Source organism: Eubalaena glacialis, chromosome 11 (assembly GCF_028564815.1).
Source record: "Eubalaena glacialis isolate mEubGla1 chromosome 11, mEubGla1.1.hap2.+ XY, whole genome shotgun sequence".
NCBI lineage: Eukaryota > Metazoa > Chordata > Mammalia > Artiodactyla > Balaenidae > Eubalaena > Eubalaena glacialis.
In genome coordinates, this window is record NC_083726.1 from 54,951,545 (window position 1) to 54,973,591 (window position 22,047).

The 22,047-nt window shown below is 43.6% G+C and overlaps 1 protein-coding gene and 1 long non-coding RNA gene across 3 annotated transcripts in view; one reads left to right on the forward strand and one right to left on the reverse strand.

Moving 5' to 3' along the window:
• PPM1H (protein phosphatase, Mg2+/Mn2+ dependent 1H) overlaps positions 1-22,047 on the forward strand; it is a 267,686-nt gene that overhangs the window by 239,361 nt on the left and 6,278 nt on the right. For both annotated transcript variants that reach the window (XM_061205751.1, XM_061205752.1), the window contains one exon: positions 4,732-4,883. In XM_061205751.1, coding sequence (XP_061061734.1) covers positions 4,732-4,883 — 152 coding nt within the window. The remainder of the gene's footprint in view (positions 1-4,731; positions 4,884-22,047) is intronic.
• The window catches only part of LOC133101116 (uncharacterized), a 69,835-nt gene that overhangs the window by 8,651 nt on the left and 39,137 nt on the right, over positions 1-22,047 (reverse strand). The gene's annotated exons all lie outside the window — the stretch shown is intronic.

Below are 22,047 nucleotides of genomic sequence, written 5' to 3' on the forward strand. Positions count from 1 at the left end.
CAGAGCAAAAGGGCGAGCAGATATTAGACAGGCACTGAAACAGCAGCCAGCTGAGCGCTGAGTGGAGACACCGCGTTAAAGAGTTGTGTGTCCCCACTCCCCCGTAAAGCAGGGGCCCGGTGACCACGGTAAGGGTGACTCTAAGTGCTCTAGAGTTGGGGGGCAGCTGTGAGAGCCGTCAGCACCTGGCTTATTCAGGGGCATACTAGCCACGACCCTTGGTGACCCCAGACTTCCTCCTGTCCCCCCCCCCCCCACCGAACGCTGTTTTTTGTTTATTAGCAGCTCCCCTGAGGATAGGGGACGAAAAGGAAAGAGTCTGCTACTCCTGTTAAATCTCAGCGCATCACAGTTTGGTGACTGCCTGGGAGCGTCGGCATTTACAAGCTAAAACGGTTGGGTCACCACGAGATGAGGGGGTCTTCGGAATGGATCTCATATGAATTCTTTTTCTTTCTCTTTTCTCCCCATTTATTCTTTGTCTCAGCAAGTATGTCCTGAAGATCTAGTGGTATTTACTCTATGAAAGTTATGGCGAGGCCCACAGAAGAAGTGCAAAATGGGATCTCTGGCCTCTAGAGGTTGAGTCTGGGGGGAAGAGAAGGTGACCAGCTCTCAGGGTGTTCGCTGTAAGCAGGACAAGGGTAAATGTCCAGCAAGGGAAATGCTTCCCTTGGTGGTTTATTGTGTGGTTTCCAAGTGCTAGGCTCTGTGCTCTGCTCAGGGGGCAGAAACAAATAGGACAACTCAGACCTCGCCCCAGGGGAGCTTATTGCCTAAGACCATGTTTTCAAGGTGAGGTTCCCCCATCACTTGCATTGGAATTACCCTTGTTTACATAGGCTGATGCCTGGGCTCAGATCTACACAATCAGAATCTTTAAAGGTGGGTCCCAGAATCTTAATTAGCACCCCAAGTGGTTCTTAAACACCTTAAAGTTTGAGAATAACTACTAATGTGGAAGAGACAGACAAGTGAACCCAGACTGGTACAAATAGGTGAGTACTGTGCTAGTGAACATGAAAGGGATTGTGTCTGCAGAGGACCAGGGAAAAGAAAGGGAAATCCTCAGGTCTTCCTCAGGGTTACTCTGGCAGCGGAGGGTGGCACTGTGTCCCCCTCAGCCTCTCTTCACCACCAGTCTAACACTGTGTCCACATCCTCTTAATCCGGAGGAGTGGCAGGTCCCCAATAGGAAGGAAAGGGAGGCACAGCAAGGGACCTGTGGAAAGTCACCTCACTGGTTCAGATCTCTGTTCACATGGTGTCTTCCCAGAGACGCCCGCCTTAACCACATCTTCTAAAATGGCTCTTTTGTCACTCTCCTTACCTGCCTGACTTTTCTTCAAGCACCTGTCATCTTCTGGCATTGTAATTTATTTGTGTGTCTATTGCACCTAGCTTAGAAGTTGGGAGGACTTTGTCACTTTTGTTCACAGCTGTTGGCACATAGTAAGTGCTCAATAAACACGTCGTGAAGGGTCCAGGAGTGCAGATGGATCCACCCCGGCCTCATCTCTCCACAGCTCAAATTCTGTTGCTCTGAGAAACAGCAGGAGTCTCAGGATGCCCATGGCCTTTCTTGGCAGATGGGCACGCGGGAAGGAGCCAGTAGGACCCTGCCCGTGTTCTCCAGACCCCCTTCCCACAAAGGCCTTTGCAGATCATATCTCTCCCCTCCCAGAGACTGTCTTCCTCATGTCTGAGTCCTGGGGAGCCACAGAGCCCGTTACTTTTGATGTGAAGCTTCCCGGAACATTAAGAAGCTATTTGAGGAATGGAACAGGGAGGTCCGGGGAGGCGAGTGCGGTCTGATTGAGGAGGCCCTGCAGCAGCTTTGGGGAGGGAAGGTCGGGTCTCCAGAGCCCACTGGAATCCTTTGAAGCCCTAGCCGCTGGAGAGGATGAGCGTGCAGTTGGATGTCTTGCACGGCAGTCCGGCTTTTCCGAGAGCGTTTTCACAAAATGTTCTGCATCACAGGTTAATGTATAAGACACGAGTTGTAAGTGGAAAGTTGGCAAAGTCCTTTGGAAACTGGCTAAAGGGCGGGAAACAAAGGGTAGCCGTAAAAAAAAAAAAAACCTAAAAGGATGTTAATTGGGGAGTGCCTCAGGGAGTAGGGTTGAGACTAGCTTTGTATTATTTACATAAAAATTGCTTGGAGAATGGTACTGAAAGGGATTTTCACGTTGGCTAAGGAAACTGCATTAGAGAGTTGTGTGTGGAAATGTGAATAGTGGAATTAGGGAAGGATTCAATTTATTGATGGAAGTGAAGAGGAACATTTTATAACATGTTGCTATTTATCAACCCACACCCGTTTTGTTGGCCAGATTTCCATTTGAATAGGACAGCTTCAGCTTAAAACAACTCAAATCTCCACGCTTTGGGGGCCGCAGAAAGCAGTTGAAGAGATTTTGGCACCCTACACACAGGGCAGGTCCTGAAATGAAACATGTTTATCTTCGACCTTAGAAACCTCTCTTTTAAAAGGAGCTGCAGGGCAGGTGGCATCTCCTAGTTCGCTAGAAGCATAAGGTGCTACAAGCACCTGACATCCACATCTCCCTACCTCCCTTTATAAGAAACATTTTCTCTCCTGTGGAGCTCAAAGTATCACAGAAACTTATTGTAGATCTACCCCAATAAGAAGCGAGCAGTCTCTCGTAAGCAAAGTTATTGCACGCTGGAAGTAACAACACAGTGACACAGGACTTGAAATTAGGAGCCCAGGGGTGACGTTTGCTATCCTCGCCATAGCCTCCCCTAGGGGGTAGTCTACACAGGCATCACAGAGGCCACTGAGCCCTTGGATTCCTTGTTACAGACCAGTAGGACTCCTCCGCGGCCTCAGTAGTCAGTGTGGTCCAGGAACCAGCAGCATGACGTGGGAGCAAGTTAGAAATGCAGGCTCTCAGGCCCCACCCCAGAAGTGAATTGGAATCTCCCTTTTAGTAGGGTCCCAGGCTGATTCCTGTGCACATCAGCATTTCAGAAGCACCTGCTCTAAGACACCCAGGGACCACAGAAGGTAAAGCAGAGGGGGTCCGGTTGCCGCTAGAGTAAAAATCGAACCACATGAGTTCAGCAGCCTGAAGACAAAATTCTGGCATTTGGGACTTCCCAGTCTGTTGTAAACTTAAGATTCCCCCCTCCTGTTTTCTTTAATTTGGTCTCATAGGGCGCCGTGCCTTGTCTAGAATGTAAACTTCCCCTGCCTTTTGAGAGGAAGATGTTAAAAGCCAGTCCAGTCTTCCCCCGAGTGTTCTTCTCCTGAGTACGGTCCATGCGCTGTGCCATTAGCTAATTGTTGCCGTCTTGTTCACCGGCCACAAAGGCTGTTTTTCATTTGAGTTCATTTTCCAAAAACTCTGTGGGCAAGTGTGGGGCATTTTGTTGTTTTCTGCTGCTGGGTGTAGGCTGTTCATCCATAAGACCAGCCCTGTGGCAGGCAGGGCGTCACTGGCCTGGGCAGACCTTCCTGAAACATAGGAGGCTTGGCTTTTGAAGATGTGGATGGGAACGTCTGCAGGCCTCTTGGAATTTTATTCTCTCGAGATCTGAGATGACCTGACAGTGGTTGTGTGTGATGGGACACGGGAACAGCTGCCTACACTCCATCCGCCTTCCCTCCCCTCCCTTCCCTTTCTTTCCCTTCTCCTCCCTTCCCCTGGCCTACACCTTTCACTCAGACTTGTTTTTAGAAAACAGGATAATGAGGTGGGGTTGAAAGAGCTGGAAGATTGATGAAATTGACCTGCCTTTGTCCTCAGCTCATGAAGTGGTGTAGGCAGGGGCTGGTCCCGTCAGATTAGTAGGGAATAGCAATGAAATCCCAAACTCCTCTCCCTCCCATCCTGCCCGAGTAGGGGGAACATGGAGTTGTGGCCTAATGCAAGTAAGCCTTGATTTTTATTATTATTCTTTTTGCTAAGGTCACTATGTTCTTTTCCAAGAGTTGAGGGGGATGTCCAAATAGCCAAGTCATTCCAGGTACTAGAGGTGAGGACAGACTTAAAGTCTGTCGAGACACACTTAGGAGATTCAGACTTGGCGTGTGTCCTTTGTGATTTAGGCTAGACTGAGGCTCCTCAAACCTGTGTGTAGTATCAGAGCCCCATCGTTGCATGAGATAAGTCCAGCCCCATGGGCCTCAGAGCAGGTAAGCCAAAAGGTATCAAGTGAGTACATGAAATGAAGTGTATCTCCTTAGTCCTAAACCAATACACGCAGAGTAGCTGCCTTGGATCCTAGACTGGCCTTATCTCCCCCGCAGACTGAGAGCTCAGAAGCAGGGAAATCTGCTGTTTATCTTTATACTTAGAGCACCCGGCACAGAGCAGGCCCTTAATAAACGTCTGTGGGATGGATGTGCAAAGGAAGGAAGGCAGTAAGCCTCTGGCTGCTCTTCTAGCTACCGCTGTATCTATTGTGAGTCATTGTTCCAGCCACATTTCAGGCATTACATTTTCAGTTAATTTCTTCCTTGTCGACTATTAATTTATTGGGCTCATTCACAGTTGTGTTTGGGGCCCGATATGTCTGTACAGCAAGTCTTCAAAGGAGGCTACCCCTGGGCCACAAAGCTTGCTGCATGCCCAAGTGCCTTAGAGTGCACACCTAAAAACCACTGGGCTGGGCAGGAAAAGGGAAGGGAAATCAGAAGCCAGTCTGCTAGGGGGAATAATGTGCTCCCAACTTCTTAAGCAGGGGTATTGCTGTTCATTTCAGGTAAGAGTCTACGATCTCTCCAGATACGAGCATGGAGCAGACGATGTGCTGATCTTGGCCACTGACGGACTCTGGGATGTTTTATCCAATGAAGAAGTGGCAGAAGCAATCACTCAGTTTCTCCCTAACTGTGATCCAGATGACCCTCACAGGTTTGTGCATTTCTATGATTGGAGGGTTGTTCCTCAAGCGGTCTTTCATGTGGCTGAAGTAAATAATAATCTTGCACTTTTCATTCATTCATTCTGATATAGATGGTTTAGTAACCAAACTGCAAAAGGGACTACATTTCTTATCAGAGGTACTTTCACAGCCAAATAAAAATCCTCCTTGAGTTAAACCTAGATACAAGTGGTAAAGAATTTGTTTTGTGAGCTATTTCAGCAGTGTATCTTTCTCACATTCTTACTTCATATCCTACAAAGTGGGAATAATCCAAGTTGTGGTCCTCCTGGTAAGAATGAGAGCAAATGCTCCCAGCATTGATTTCCATCCGTTGAGGAACTGTTTCTTTCAAGAAACATTGGGAAAGGAGAGAAAGATTAAAGTAGGGATTCCTTATAGCATGATGGCCGTGTAAACATCCTAAACAACCCTAGGTGACTCAGCATTAAACAAATCCCCTCTGGAGAAAGGCACCTTTCACTTAGAACACAAGGAAATAAGTCACCGTGAGTGAAAACCAGCAGAAACAATAGACAGTAGAGTTGGACCTGTAAATATTATTGGATTTATCAGCCAAAAAATATAAATAAATATTTTAACATGTTTCAGTAATGTTTTTAAAAGCATTGAAATCATGCATAATGACAAAAGACTACAAATGACTGCGCAGATTTTTAAAATAAAGAAATGGGACTTCTGGAGATGAAAAGTATAAAAATAGGAACTACAAATTCAATGGATTAAACAGATTGGAGACAGTTGAAGAGTACACTGATGAACTGAAAAACTGATCTGAACAATCCAGAATATGGCTCAAAGAGACAAAGAGAGGGAAAGTATGAAATGAGATTGAGCCTAGGAAGATAACTAAGATGCTGTAAAAAGAATTGCAAAAGGAAATACTATAGAAAACGGGAAGGAAAAAAACAAGTTCCAATCCAGAATTGTTGAATGATATTAAACCTAAGATCCAGAAAGCCCGACAGATCTCAAGCAGAAGAAATAGATAATTTTAAGTAGATATTTTATAATGAAACTGAAGAATTTAAACAAAAAAGATACTAAAAGCAGCCAGAAAGACAGAACAGATACATAAGAATAGCATTTACAGTGATAGCTGACTTTTCAAAAATAACAGTAGAAGCCAAGACAGTGGAGTTGTATCTTCAGTTGGCTAAGAAAAGCAGCTCTCAATTTTTAGAATTTTTATATACAGTAAAGATATCAATAAAGAGGATGAAGTAAAAGCATTTTGAGGCAGAACAAAACTGAGAAATTTTACTGCCACCCAGCCTCCTCTGAAGAAGATTCTATAGGATGTCCTCAGATAAGAAGAGGAAATGATCCCAGATGGAAGATTATGAAGTAAGATGGATTATTAAGCTATTAGTAAATAGGTATACTTAAACATACACTAACTATATAAAAACTGCAATAAGAATGTCTAATATGTGGTTAAAAATGATAAAATACTGAATAAAAACAGCATAATAAATTGGCCAGTGGGGATACTAATCAGCTAAGGTATGCTATGGTTCTACTTCAAAAGAGGTTAAAAGTGTTTAACTTTAGACTTTAAATGTGTTTAAATAGCTAAGAAAACGAATAAAAGAATAGAAAGTGTAATTTTCAAACTAGTCAAGCCCACATAGAATTAAAAACCAAACTTCTAAACAACTTATAAATCAAAAAATTGTAATAAAAATTAGAAATTACCAGGGCCTAAATAATAAGAATACTACATATCAAGAGTTTAAAGGCTGATTTTTGAGCCTTTTTCCCCCCCTAATTTAATGAGCTATGCATAGGTGAAAAGCTCAACTCATCCCTGACCTGCCAGAAGTGACTATATTCCTTCCATATCATAAAGGAACTTTTTCCAACCCTCCCAACCTCCCAGTTCCCCAGATCACAGGGACCCTGCCCACAAGCTCCAGGCTCCTGACCACAGAAAAAGAAAAAGAGCTCCTTAACCATAGAGAAAGGTATTTCTCAGAGTAAGATCTAGAAGGCTGCTTTGTGCTACTGGGCTAATTCCGCCCATATAATTCCTATAAACATGTACACAAGAATTCTTATAACTTCACAGTTCTGAGGGGCCACAGGAGTGGAGCTGTCTACTTGTGCTGTGTGCTCTTTTCCTGCATATAGGCTGTTAGTAAACCACTGTCCTAATTTAAAAATTTAGGTCTGCGGTCCTTATTTCAACAACAGCATCTAGATTAAGAATTAAAAACAACAGAATAAACCCAGGAAAAGTAATGGAATGAAAAATTAAAGATAACAAAAAAAGAGAACAAATAAACAATAAAAATAAACAGTAAAGCCAAAATTTGTTTCTTTAAAACAACTAACACATTAGGAAAATGCAAATCAAACCACTCTGACATACTACCTCACACCCATTATGTTGGCTATTTAAAAACAAACAAACGAGAAAAAAACAAGTGTTGGTGAGAATGTGGAGAAATTGGAACGTCTTGTGCATTACTGGTGAGAATGTAAAACGGTACAGCTTCTGTGGAAAACAATATGGTGATTAAACATATAATTATATCCATCAATTCTACTTCTGGGTATGTACCCCAAAATGAGTGAAAGCAGGGACTCAAATAGGTACTTGTACACCCATGTTCATAGCAGCATTATTCACAATAGCAAAAAGGTGGAAGCAACCCAAGTGTCCATCAACAGATTAAATGGGATAAACAAAATGTGGTATATAATACAATGGAATATTGATCAGTCTTAAAAAGGAATGAAATTCTCACACATGCTACAAAATGGATGGACCTTGAAGACATTATGCTCAGTGAAATAAGCCAGTCAGAGAAGGACAAACATTGTGTGATTCCACTTACAGGAGGTCCCTAGAGTCGTCAAATTCATAGGGACAGAAAGTAGAATGGTGGTTGCCAGGCGCCGGGCCTGGGGGAAAGGGAGTTGGTGTTTAATGGTTATAGCATTTCAGTTTGGGAAGAGGAGAAAGTTCTGGAGATAAATGGTGGTAGTAGTTATACAACAATGTGAATGTACTTAATGCCACAGAACTGTACACTTTAAAATGGTGAAAATGTGAATTTTTATGTTATGTGTATTTTACCACAAAAAATAATTTCTCAAAAAAAAGCAAAATTAAAAAGAAAACTAACAAAGTAGATAAATTTCCCTTAAGACTAATCAAAAACAAGGGGGTCCAGCAAATAAATAATATTAGCAATAAAAAACAGTAATAACAGATGTGGCAGTAATGAGCCTATACATATTCTTTAATAGGAACATTGTTAAAATATTAATTTTTCCTAAATTGATCTTTAGAGTGAGTAGAATTATAACCAAAATTCCAGTGAAGTATTCATGGAACTTCATAAGCTGATTCTGAGATATATATGGAAGAACAAAATGCCAAGAATGCTTGTGACATTTCTGTATGGGTCTCACCCTTCTAGATATTAGTACAAACTCAGAACAATTAAGATGGTGCAGAAAAATTAAAAATGGATCCTTCCCTCACACCATACACTAAAATCAAGTCCAGGCAAGTTAAGACTTAACTGTGAAAGGAAAAGTAAATACAACTTTTAGGAAATAGCATAGGAGACTATCTTTATGATCTTAGAGAAGGATTTCTTAAACAAGATACAGAAAGCACAAACAAGAAAAGATTGATAACCTTGACTACGTTAGGATTACCAACTTTGGTTCTTCAAAAGACAACATAAAGAGAATAAAATGGCAACGTGTGAACTGGGAGAAGATCTTTGCAATTTGTATAACCAAAGAGGGATTCATACCCATAAAATATAAGGAACTGTCACAGATCAATAAAGACAACACAAATAACCCAAGAGGAAAATGAGCAAGTACCAAACAGTCATCACACAGAAGAAAATTAATGGCCAATAAATATATGAAAAAAACTTTAACAGTCAGAGGAGTAGAAATAATTAAAAACATGTAGAACAACTGCAGATGGATTTGTGAATTTGTAGAAAGGCTTTGAAGACAGCTTGGCATATGCATATCTTATAACCCAGAAGCTCCACTCTTAGGTCTGTACCCTGGAGCAGTGGTTCTGAAAGTGTGGTCTTTGGGTCACATGGCATCAGCATCGTCTGAGAACTTGCTAGAAATACAAATCTTCAGGCTCAACCCCAGATCTACCAAATAAAACTCCCAACGGTAGGACCCAGGGATCTGTGTTTTAACAAACAACCCAGGTTTTTTTTTTATTCTGGTGCTGGTGTAATTCAATTTATACAAAAAGATATCCACACAATTGTTTTTATTATAAAAATTGGAAGCAACCTGCATGTCCAACCATAGGATGGATAAACAAATAATAGAATAGTTCACAGTTCTCAAATGAGAATGAACCAAAGCTGTGATCTTTAACAGAGAAGAATCTCAAAGACATAATGTTGAGTTTAATAAGCCAGTCATAGAAGAATACACATATTATGATTCTATTTACATAAAGTAGGAAGTTAACAATATATCACTTAGGGATATAGATATTAAAATTATAACAAAAAGCAAGAGAATTAACCCAAAATTTGGATAATGGTTACCTTGGGAAGAGAGGTGGCAGAGGGGGATGTGTGCTTGTGGAGAGGCCCATAGTGAACTTCTAAGATATTTACTGGTAATGTTCTGTTCCTTTAGCTACATGGTAGGTATATGATTGTTCATGTTATTTATAACTGTATATCTTTTTCATGCATTTGTATGTATGTTAGCTATGAGAGGCAGTGTAGTCTAGTGGTTAACAGTGTGGATCTAGCCAGACTGCCTGAGGTTAAATCCTGGTTCTGCCCCTTCTAGACTTTGTGACCTTTGTGACCTTGGGGAGGTTTCTTAACATCTCCATGCCTCAGATTCCTCATCTGTAAAATGGGGGTTCCAGTAGTTCTGACCTCATCCTTATATATAAAGTGAAGTACCTGGTATATAGTAAGCACTACTGGGTATTTGTTGTTGTTATTCTATGTTTGTTGCTATACTTTTATGTTTCATATATTTCACAACAACGACAAAAAATTCCTTCAGGAAAAAATTAAAGCTAGACATTCTTTCTCTTTCTAGAATTGTTTGTATAATTTTTCTCAGGCACAAAGGAATCGATGGTACTGCAAACAAGATTCTTTTATTTGAATTCGAATACATTTTTTTTTCCTGTTGAGCTTTTAGTTTTAATCTGCGTTTTATATCCTACTTGTTAGCAACATTCTCCTGTTGATTTTCTCTGCTGTAATTATTTTCATAAAGCTTTGCGAAGCCATCTGACAGGTATGAGTGAAAAGGCACCCAACACTTTTTAAAATCTCGCCAAGCTGGCTTGGTTTTCCTTACCAGCCCCTGTCTCTCCATGGCAACAAATCTGCCCTCCAGGGAGTGGTAACCTGTGGGCAGTGCTGTCACTGGGCAGGTGTATGCCAGGTCAGAACAGGTTCCTAGGTTCATGAGATCTGTTACCTACAGGGCTTACAGGGATCTCCATGGAACAAAACGGCGGGAAAGAAAAAGGTTTTGAATTTGCCTTTCAGGGAAGATGGCAAACCAAAGCCTAAGAAAGAATCCTGTATCAGAAGAAGGAGTGAAAGGAAAGGTTATAAAATGGGCACAGTTTCATTGCTAAGAGATGAAATATCTGGCTGGAGATCAGAAAAATTCTGGTTGGTTTTTTTTTTTTAATTTATTTATTTATCTATCTATTTATTTTTGGCTGCATTGGGTCTTCGTTGCTGCTCACGGTCTTTCTCTAGTTGCGGTGAGCGGTGGGGGGGGCTACTCTTTGCTGCAGTGCAAGGGCTTCTCATTGCGGTGGCTTCTCTTGTTGCGGAGCACGGGCTCTAGGCGCGTGGGCCTCAGTAGTTGTGGCACGAGGGCTTCCGTAGTTGTGGCTCGCGGGCTCCAGAGCGCAGGCTCAGTAGTTGTGGCGCACGGGCTTAGATGCTCCATGGCATGTGGGATCTTCCCAGACCAGGGCTCGAACCCGTGTCCCCTGCATTGGCAGGCGGACTCTCAACCACTGCGCCACCAGGGAAGCCCCTCTGGTTGGTTTGTGGCATCTTAAAACAGTGAGACCTTATGGGGGAAGGTCTCTTCTTTGCCAAATAATTCCCATTCAGATTCATTCATCTGGGAAATATTAAGGACCTATCTTATAAGCCATGGCCACTGGGGAAGAATTTGTGAAGAAAACAGACCAGGTCCCTGCCCTCTTGGAGTTTAAAGTCTAGAGGTTACAAAAGCATAAGGAAGTTAGAATATGAATGATTAAAAAGATAGCACAAGGGATAGGCAAGAAAGCTTCCCACTAGAAGGGATGTCTAAACTTTAACGTGAGGGGTAAATGAGTGTGTGCCAGTCAATGCAAGGTTGGGCAACATCGGGGAGAGAGAACATGGTGCTTTCAAGGAACCCAACAGTCAGTGTGGCTGCCTGGGCTTAGTGTGGGGTAGTGTCCACAGATGAGGTGTGAGAGGTGAATGGGGCAGGTCGTGTCAGACCTCAAGCACTGACAAAATGAATGAATGTGAAGATTAGCTGGAGGGAAGAGAGTCTGTGATAATGATATGGAATTTGTGTAATTCATTCATTCTGATCCACAATCAGAAAACATTCTGGACAATCTGATGGTGAAAATATGAGGTATGGATTGTTTCTCTACCCCTCTGTGCCCCTTAGTAATTTAAGTCATATTGGGAAATCAGATAAACTTAATTTATTTCAAACTCAGGACTTAGGTATTATGTAAAATGATGTTGTCTTTCACGTGTGTGCCATATTTGCATGTATCTTTGTGATTTGGAAGGAGGGTACCACACTCACACCCAGGCTTAGTGTGTCTCCTTGGGAGGCCCATGGAGAGCTCAGTCCCAAAAGCCACGGCAGTGGGTTTCCTGACCGTGCCCTCCCAACCGGGAGCTGTTCTGACCTTGTCATGCAAAGTAGAAATAGGAGTGGAAGTCGTCCTAATAACTTTTAGCCTAAGTCATAATTTCTGTGATGAAGAAAGACCCGCTATCATACCCTTCCCATGGCTCTGTGAGTTCTTACTCAGCCAGAAGGATACATTTCTCCCCATATGTAGCCCAGGACCACAGGTTTGCCTATTTAGTCATGTGCGTGGTGGGAATAGAGGGTTTCTGGGTCCAGAGATGAGGGGGTCTGACCAGGCTGGCCTATCGTTTGATGGAAAATGAGAAAGGGAAGATGCACTCTACAAGGTGGGCCTCCTGAGAGATAGGAAGGGCAACAAAGCAACAAGAACAACAAAATGTTTCTTCATTTGACGTTTTGAATGGGCCTGTTTTACTTTGAGTTTTGCTTTGTGTTTGCCCAGTTTTGTCTAGAAATTCAGCAGGACAGAAGGAGGCAGGGCATTAGTCCTGTGACAGGAAGGACTTTAAGGTTTTGCCATTTGATTATTTGGCTTTTGTTCATGTTGTGTGTAGGTTTTTTCTTTTTCTTCTCCTCTTCGTGGCAGCCATTCTTGACAAATTGCCTGCACTGTCTTCCTCTGATGACATCCTTCCCAATAAAAAATTTAAAATACCATCTCCCCCTCCAGGATGCATTGTGAGGGAAGAGGTGATTAAGAGAGAGATATGTTTGCGAAGTTCTAACCCTCACACCATCCTCTCTGGCAGAGGTGGGGTAAAAATGAGCTATATGACCTTCCTGACCCCAGTGTATCTTATTAAGTCCTTTTGCTGTTTTGAACTGTCTTGAGAAAGGAACCAGAAAATTAAAAAGAGGCCTTGTGGACAGGCCAGAACATGAGTGCAGTTGCTCTCTTTCTTTCTTTTCTTTTTACTGGATTATGCCCTAAAGTGTAGCAGAGCTGGAAGCTCCATGCATCCTTTGTGGGGTCATGAAATGAACCATTGATAGGAAATATACCAAGTTCACATTTTCAGGTGGCGTGGTTGGAATTCATGGGGGTTTGGCTACACAACCTGTCATTCTCTTTACTAATTCCAGTAAGATTCTCTTAGGAGGCCTAAACATCCTGCAAAATTTGGAAAGGGTGCTCAGAGAAAGGCGTGGAAGGGGTTTTCTGAGGCAAAGTATCTCAGACTGATGATCTCCTCTGTAAGGCTGGAGGTTTAGTGGCAGGTCTCCCAGAAAGAATATTCAAAATGGAGGCAAGTATGTAAACATGCAAAGAAGATGCTTAGTAATATGTTAGAAAGGAATAAATTGTTAATTTTACTAACGGAGATAGGTGTGGGCAAAGCTGAGTGGACCTCGGGCCAAAGAACACATGAAAACATGGCATGGATTTACATTCCAAATGCCCAGGCAAGACTTGGCAAGGTTTTTTTTGCCCAGTCCTTCATTTCCCAAAATCTGTCTGTGGAAACCTCACCTTGGTAACTTGGACCAAATGACCCTCAGTGCCCCTGCCATGTCACTCTGGGGGCTTATGAAGGGGTATTAAATCTGTAAGTACCAACATACTGTAAACTCCAGACAGCATCTCCCTAATAAGAGAAGCCTTCTTGATGGTCACGCTTCACATGTTCTTCATATCCATGCTGTCCTTGGCTCTGATAACTGTGTGCCTCATTGATAAGGAAGAGATTAATCAGTAGAAAGTTAACAGTAAAACACCCACCAAAACTGACAGCAGGACATTAATGCAGGTATTAAATGCTAGTTTGTATTACCTTGATAATATGAAACATTTTGGCAAAAGACAAAGGTTCTTTTTATGAAATCTTTCTGTGAGTTGGCTGAACTAACTTCTCCCATTGCTATATGGTTTTGAAAAACTATGCCTCAAATGTAAAAAGGAAGGGTTCCTCCCATCGCCGGCCCCAACCTCATATCAGTTACAGGTTTTAAGAACAAATTGGTGAGTGTTTTATCTCGTGTTGAAGACTAGGTAAAATCTGCATTTTTGTTTCTTTTGCAATGTTGAGCATATTCAGATCTGTAAGAATGTGGATGTCAGCCCACCATCCTGCCCTTCACAGCCTCTGAACTGCCCACTGCCAGGCCCACCTTTCCTTCCTCAGTGCTGTTGATATGGCCATTGGAGCAGAGCTGTGTGGCCACTTAGTTGGAATATAAGGGCATTTTATTTTATTAAATTTATTTATTTATTTATTTATCTATGGCTGTGTCGGGTCTTCATTGCTGCACGCAGGCTTTTTCTAGTTGCGGCGAGAGGGGCTACTCTTCATTGCGGTGCGCGGGCTTATTGCAGTGGCTTCTCTTGTTGCAGAGCTCGGGCTCTAGGCGCGTGGGCTTCAGTAGTTGTGGCACACGGGCTCAGTAGTTGTGGCTCGCGGGCTCTAGGCGCACGGGCTTCAGTAGTTGTGGCACATGGGCTCAGTAGTTGTGGCTCACGGGCTCTAGGCACGTGGGCTTCAGTAGTTGTGGTGCACGGGCTTAGCTGCTCCTCGGCATGTGGGATCTTCCCGGACCAGGGATCGAACCCGTGTCCCCTGCACTGGCAGGCAGATTCTTAACCACTGCGCCACCAGGGGAGCCCCCATCAGGGCATTTTAAAGGGCTTCCCAGGGACGCTGCAGAAGAAAATAGTCTGCTCTGCCCCCTCCTATCGAAATGTTGCTGTTTGGGATTTGAACTAAAATAAGCTCACACCACCTTGAGAAACCAGGAAGCTGGTGCCGGGGCAGAGAGGCGGACGAGGCCTGGTGGGTGTTCTCGCCATCTCCCATGGGGGTGGTCAGCTCTCCCTAGTCCGTGGCCTTGCACCTGCTGACGCACGGACCCCCAGGGGACACAGGGACAGTGTTGTGGGCAGCGACGGTTCCCGTGTCTCACGGTACTCCGCCTGAGTGAAGTCCCCGCACTCCAGGCAGGGGACCGAAGCTGGTGTGGGCACCTTCAGTGGCTTCAGAGCCAGACGAGGGACACGTGCGGCCCGGCTCCCAGCAGTGAGCCTGAGGCGGGCCTCCTCCCAGGACAAGTTGCCTGGTTCTGAGCACGACAAAGAGCCCCCTCCAAGTCACCCGCCCTCACCCCACCTACCCCGTTACCATAGATCCCTGCCACCGTTCCCAAGCTTGGGAGAGCTTTTCTACCTCTTCAATCTCAGAGGCCTGCTCAGAATGCAAAGAGGATTCCTCCTCCTGTTCCCATCATACTCTATTCCTGCGGGGCCTCAGCAGATGGAAGCTGCCTTTTATATGCAAATATTTGGAACCCGTTAATTCCCCAGTTCCTGCCACCTACCCTCCCTCTTGTAAGACCCTGTCTGTACCATCCAAATGGCAAATAGAAGTTCCTGCCCAACTAGAACTGTTGGCTTTAAGGCCAGGTTACAGCCTGAGGCCTGAAACGGACTTATTTTTGACACTCCAATCTGCTGATTCAGATGTGGTCTTGTGGGAAGAGACTCTACAAAAGTGGATGACTGCGGGCAAAACTCTTGGTGGGGGAGAGAGGCCTTTTATGTCTAATGAGGGAGATGCTTTAGGAAGGTTCTTGTTTACCCCGGCAGGACCTTTGAGGCATGCACTAGCATTATTCCAGATTCGAGAGGCTAAGGAGTTTCCCCAGAGCCCCCCATGTGGGCGGTGGTGCAGCCAGGCTGGGACCCGTGGCAGCCCAGCCCACACCCGGGGCCCTTCGTACACCCCGCTGAAGAGGTGAAGAGCTAAGAAGTGCCCAGCAGTGGCAAGGACGACGGAGACGATGGAGGATTTGCCCGCTGGCCTCCTTCCACCCTGACCTTAGCGTCAGTGGTTGTGAAAAGAGCCTCTGGCCTTCCCATGGTCCTTCAGCCCCTCTTCCTTTTCTGCTTTTCTTCTCTCCTCTGCTGTCCCTCCTCTGCTCCCTCCTGCTCGGCCAGAGGAAGCCTCTGCGCCAGGCCCTGTGCGCCTGCCAAGTCAGACCCCTCCCGGCCGCCGCCCCTTTCAGCAGAGTTCGGCCGATCAATATGGAAAGCTTCAGCCAGAGAAGAAAAATGCTCTCAAAGTACAAAACTGGTCTCCCTGGGAGACTCTTCGTTAGGAGGGTTGAGTACCCCAGCTACTCCCGTACTACTTCCCTGATGCGGTCTGACCGAGCCTTCCAAATGAGGCCCTCAGGCCGGGCCCTGCTGCCGCCCCACATCCAGCTTCCAGAATCACGGGGCTCCTGGGCCGCCTCGGCATCCCGGCCGGGGTATAACAGAATCCACGACCCTTTCGCTGTCATCAGCTGTACCATATTCTTCTCTGCTGCTCTCCTGTATATTCTGTATTTATATTTCATGTTTTTTTTTTTTAAAGACAGCTTTCCATCTTTTTTTTTTATTATTATTATTTTTATTTTTTTATTTTTATTTTATGGCTGTGTTGGGTCTTCGTTTCTGTGCGAGGGCTTTCTCTAGTTGTGGCAAGCGGGGGCCACTCTTCATCGCGGTGCGCGGGCCTCTCACTATCGCGGCCTCTCTTGTTGCGGAGCACAGGCTCCAGACACGCAGGCTCAGTAGTTGTGGCTCACGGGCCTAGTTGCTCCGCGGCATGTGGGATCCTCCCAGACCAGGGCTCGAACCCGTGTCCCCTGCATTGGCAGGCGGATTCTCAACCACTGCGCCACCAGGGAAGCCCTATATTTCATGTTTTGACTCAGATTCTCTCCCGCTGCTCCCTGCGCTCTTCAGTCTCTGCCACGTGTGCCTTTGTGTTCAGCCTCAGCACCAAACTCAGTAGAAACCTCCTGTCTTCCTGCCACATGAAGCAGTCTTTTTCATTGTTATCAAACCAGACAGCCCTTGTCAGGTAGAAATTGGAGGAGAATGAAATGGGGGAGAGGAGAAGCAGTCCTTTCCCTCCAGAGGAAACGTTTCTTCTTTTCCTCAGGCACCAGTCTTGATATAAAGCAACCTTACAGGTGGTTTCCTGCCTGGGGCCAGATGGCGCTTGACTAAGGATGCTGATGAGTTCTAAAGTGTCCATCAGCCTGGCTGAGATTGGAGCTGGGGCAAAAAAACCTTCTAAGAACTAGGTGCCTGGGGTTGTGTGGAGTCGATCAGCTTATGAGGAAAGATCCCCACAAGTGGCCTCATTTTACCTAAACACCATTTGTGACTTCATTTCCATACTGTGTCTCCTGTAGCATGAAGGAAACATCAGGAAACCAGTCCTAGAGTTCAGCTGCACTGTTCAGTTACTGCAAGCAGCATCTAATCAGTGCCCTTCAGTTGTCCGTGCAGACTGCTCTTTTACGGGGGGGATGTCGCATTCGCATTTACTAGGGAAGCCTCGCAAAGAGAAGTCAGGTGGAGGAATCTGCGCTCCTGGCCACAGTGTTGGAAGAAACGGTCCAACGCATTCTCCCTAAGCTTCCCGCTCAGGTTGGGACATCCTTCCTGCAGCACATGGATGATGGCAAGAACCTGATGAAACTGAGGTTCTGTGAGGAGGGGGTGGGTAGGCCCGCCACACAGGAAAGCGTGAGACTAAACCTCACACCACACATAGGTTATGGGGATCCTAAGCCAAGAATCGCACCTAAAACATGTTCTAGAACTGGAAGAACCCATAACTTCCCCCAGTGAAGGCACATTTAAAAATCTTTGTAGATAACCCAAGGCACACAGTAAACCCTACTGAAGAGAGGCTTCTATCTCACCTTCAAACCTACCATGAGAAAGGATAACTAGATACAACAGAGCCTTCCCTCTGTCCCCCCAAAGGAAACCTAACAGAACAGGATGAAAGAAACTTTAAACATGTACAAATAGAACCATAAGGTAAGAAGAGATGGATTTGGAAAAGAACCAAATAGAAATTTGCAATGGTGAAAAATATGTCATTGAAATAAAGTAACTCACTGAATGGAGAGAATAGTAAACTGCTAAAGTATGAATTAGTGAACTGAAATATATTACCAAGAGATTTTAAAAAAACAGGAAAGAGGTTGAAATCTGGAAGGTAAAATGAGAAGGATCTAACAGGAGAAAATATAAAATTATGGGGAAAACATAAAAAATAGAGGGGAGTCAGTATTCAAAAAGTTCATGGTTGAAAATTTTCCAGAATCAGAAATATCTTCTCAGTTTGAAGGAGTAAAACTAATTTCCAACCATGATAAATAAAAAGAAATCCTCATTATTATGTCTCAGTGGAACTTCATACCATTAACAACAAAATATCAACAATAACAATTTAATAAGCTACCAATGAGAAAAGATATTTACTTATAAAAAAATGAAACAAGGGCTTCCCTGGTGGTGCAGTGGTTAAGAATCCGCCTGCCAATGCAGGGGACACGGGTTTGAGCCCTGGTCCGGGAAGATCCCACATGCCGCGGAGCAGCTAAGCCCGGGCGCCGCCAACTGCTGAGCCTGTGCTCTACAGCCCGTGAGCCACAACTACTGAAGCCTGCACGCCACAACTACTGAAGCCTGCACGCCACAACTACGGCAGCCTGCGTGCCTAGAGCCCGTGCTCCATAGCAAGAGAAGCCACTGCAGTGAGAAGCCCGCGCATCGCAACGAAGAGTAGCCCCCACTCGCCACAACTAGAGAAAGCCCATGCACAGCAACAGACCCAAAGCAGCCAAAAATAATAAATAAATCAAATAAATTTATTTTTAAAAGAAATGAAACAAGACAGACTTCTCAAGAGAGGTCAGAAAAGATGAAATATTATTATGTCCAAACTGCTAAGGGAAAATAAGTCAGTCTAGAATTCTGTACCCGATAAAGCTATGATCCAAGATTAAACGCAAAAATAAAGATTTTTGTGGCCCCAAAACTTGGTGAGTTTATCCCTCACAGACCATTGTTAAAAGCATTACTAAAAATGTACTTCAACAGAAGGAAATCAAGTGCAGAAGAAAGGAATGGACTTCGAAAAGCAAAGAAGTTAGTATGTTGGTTTATATACATTATAATAATGACTTAATAGGAGTTTAAAAACAAGGCAAAGTTAAAATACTAGGCAATAACATGACAGATGAAAGAAGGCATTCTAATATCTTTTTATTTTCTGGAGAAGGACACAAATATTGATTGACATATATTAAAAACCTAAGCATAGCTGCTAAAACAACAGAAATAATCACTTCTCAACTAGTAGAGAGAGGAAAAAGGTATTCAAGAAAGCAATCAACCTGACAGAAATCAAGAAGAAAGGAAAGAAAAATAGAAAATACTAAATAAATTTTATGTATGTATGTATGTATATGTATGTGTGAATGATGGCAAAAATAATTTCAGAATAGTGGTTTTTACAATAAACAGGTTTAACTTGCATCTTATTAACTATAAAGGTGAGATTTTATTTTAATTAGCCATCTACCAATAATGAAATACACTTTAAATAATACAAAGTTTAGAAGTCCTACAGAGTCTTGTGGAATTTATCATTGGCAAATATCAGGTTGAGAAGGTAGCACTGAAAACAACTACGATTTCCTACCTAAGAGACTGGAGACAGCATTAACTAAGGATGATAGATGAGAAAGTCCCACCGTGGCAGTGAAAGTAAGTTAACATTTATTGACTCTTCCTGAGTCCTAACTGGGGCCTACCAAGGAAAGTAAGAAGAGCTGTGCCGTGTGTCATGGAAGCCCAGACATAGGAGAACTTGGGAGTGTGCAGTGGTGTGGTGGGCAAGCCAACCTCAACACCTCCCACCTCTGCAAACAAAAAGGAGAACTCAGGAGAAAAGACAGATGTCAAGAATAAAGAAGATGGCCAGAAGTACAGTATCTGTGCTGGAGAAAAGTCAAGTGGAATGAGCACGGAGAAGTGTAGGAGGCCGGATTAGCAGGGTATTGGTCCTACTGGTAAGAAATGAAGGAAGAAAAAGGGAAGTAAGAAATTGAGGAAGCAAAAATGGGTCTTCTCTCTCTCAAGAATTCACCTAAGGGAAGACAGAATGGATGACAGAGAGAAATGCAGGCTCAAGGGAAGTTATCTTGGCATAGGCAATAACCAGTTTTGAGAATAAAACCTTAATTTTCTAGAGCCCTTGGGTTTCCTGGGTAACCATCTTTTCTAGGTGACCTAATGCCGCTTTTTAAAATGCCAAAGCTAATTTTGACCATTTTTTCAATACCCAAAGTCTCCAGCAATAGCAGTATCAGCATGGTCTCTTGCCTTTAACTATGGATGATGCTCTTATGTGACTTAAATAAAACGAGGTAGGCACTGTTTTGATTTTAACTTTTTTTAATTGAAGTATACTTGATTTACAATATTGTGTTAGTTTCAGGTGTACAGCAAAGCGATTCAGTTTTAAATGTATTTTTTTCAGAATCTTTTCCATTATAGGTTATTACAAGATATTGAATATAGTTCCCTGTGCTACACAGTAAATCCTTGTTGTTTATCTATTTTATATATAGTAGTATGTATCTGTTAATCCCATACTCCTAATTTATCCCTCCCCCCTTCCCCTTTTGGTAACCATCAGTTTGTTTTCTATGTCTGTGAGTCTGTTTCTGTTTTGTAAATAGATTCATTTGTATTATTTTTTTAGATTCCACATATAAGTGATATAATATTTTTCTTTCTCTGTCTGACTTTATTTAGTATGATATTCCCGAGGTTCATCCATGTTGCTGCAAATGGCAATATTTCATTCTTTTATATGGCTGAGTAATAGTCTATTGTGTGTGTGTATATACACACAGACACACACACACACACACACACACACACACCCCACATCTTCTTTATCCATTCATCTGTTGATGGGCACTTGGGTTGTTTCCATGTCTTGGCTATTGTAAATAGTGCTGCTGTGAACACTGGGGTGCATGTATCTTTTCAAACTAGAGTTTTCATCTTTTCTGGAAATATGCCCAGGAGTGGGATTGCTGGATCATGTGGTAGCTCTATTTTCAGTTTTTTTAAGGAACCTCTATACTGTTCTCCATAGTGGCTATACCAATTCGCATTCCCACCAACAGTGTAGGAGGGTTCCCTTTCTCCACACTCTCTCCAGCATTTATTGTTTGTAGACTTTTTTTAAAAATTAATTTATTTAATTAATTTATTTTTGGCTGCGTTGGATCTTCGTTGCTACGTGCAGGCTTTCTCTAGTTGCAGTGAGCGGGGGCTATTCTTCGTTGTGGTGCGCATGCTTCTCTCCTTGCGGAGCACGGGCTCTAGGCGCACCGGCTTCAGTAGTTGTGGTTCATGGGCTCTAGAGTGCAGGCTCAGTAGTTGTGGTGCAGGGGCTTCGTTGCTCCGTGGCATGTGGGATCTTCCTGGACCAGGGATCAGACCCATGTCCCCTGCATTGGCAGGCGGATTCTTAACCACTGCACCACCAGGGAAGTCCTGTTTGTAGACTTTTTGATGAAGGCCATTTTGGCCAGAGTGAGGTGATACCTCATTGTAGTTTTGATTTGCATTTCTCTAATAATTAGTGATGCTGAGCATCTTTTCCTGTCCCTCTTGGCCATCTGCATGTCTTCTTTGGAGAAATGTCTATTTAGGTCTTCTGCCCATTTTTTGATTGGGTTTTTTGTGTTCTTTTGATATTGAGATGTATGAGCTGTCTATATATTTTGGACATTAAGCCTTTCATTTAACCTTGTTCTGATCTCAGCCATTGCCCCATGACCGCGGGACCTGTGATTTACCACAGAGACCGGTCCTAACTTCCTTCATCTGTTTTTTTAACATCTTTAAGTAACTTCCTTTTGCTGCCAGCCATCTTTTCTCATTACTTGCCATAATCTTCTGTGTCTAGTTTGCTCATGAGCTGAGTTAAGGTGTGTTCAGCCCTGACAGATGAATCTACGAACTAGTATACTGCCTCAGCCAGCTTTCTGAACTTGAAAGGCTAAGGTCTAGACCCTGCTCAATCACTAGGGTAATAAACATCAACTGATATTGCTGGTAGCCTTTCCCTGTGAGGTTTTATCTCAGACATACAATTCAATATAAACCCAAGAGTAACCTGGGGTGAGCATCTGAGAGCTCTTCTGAATAAAGTATCTGAGTGGCAGTATGTGGGTAAGTGGGCATGTATTTGGCTCTTTAGCCAAAGGCCTCTTTGGAGTCCGTTTATTTCGTGATCTCAGCAGGAAGAGAACCCTCAGAAGGGCTAACTGGTGGCATCTTCCCTCAAGTGTTAACTTGAGATACTTCTGCCTCAAAACTGATAATTCTCTCAATAAGGATAGAAAAAGAAGGTGTCTCTCCTACTCACCTACCATCCA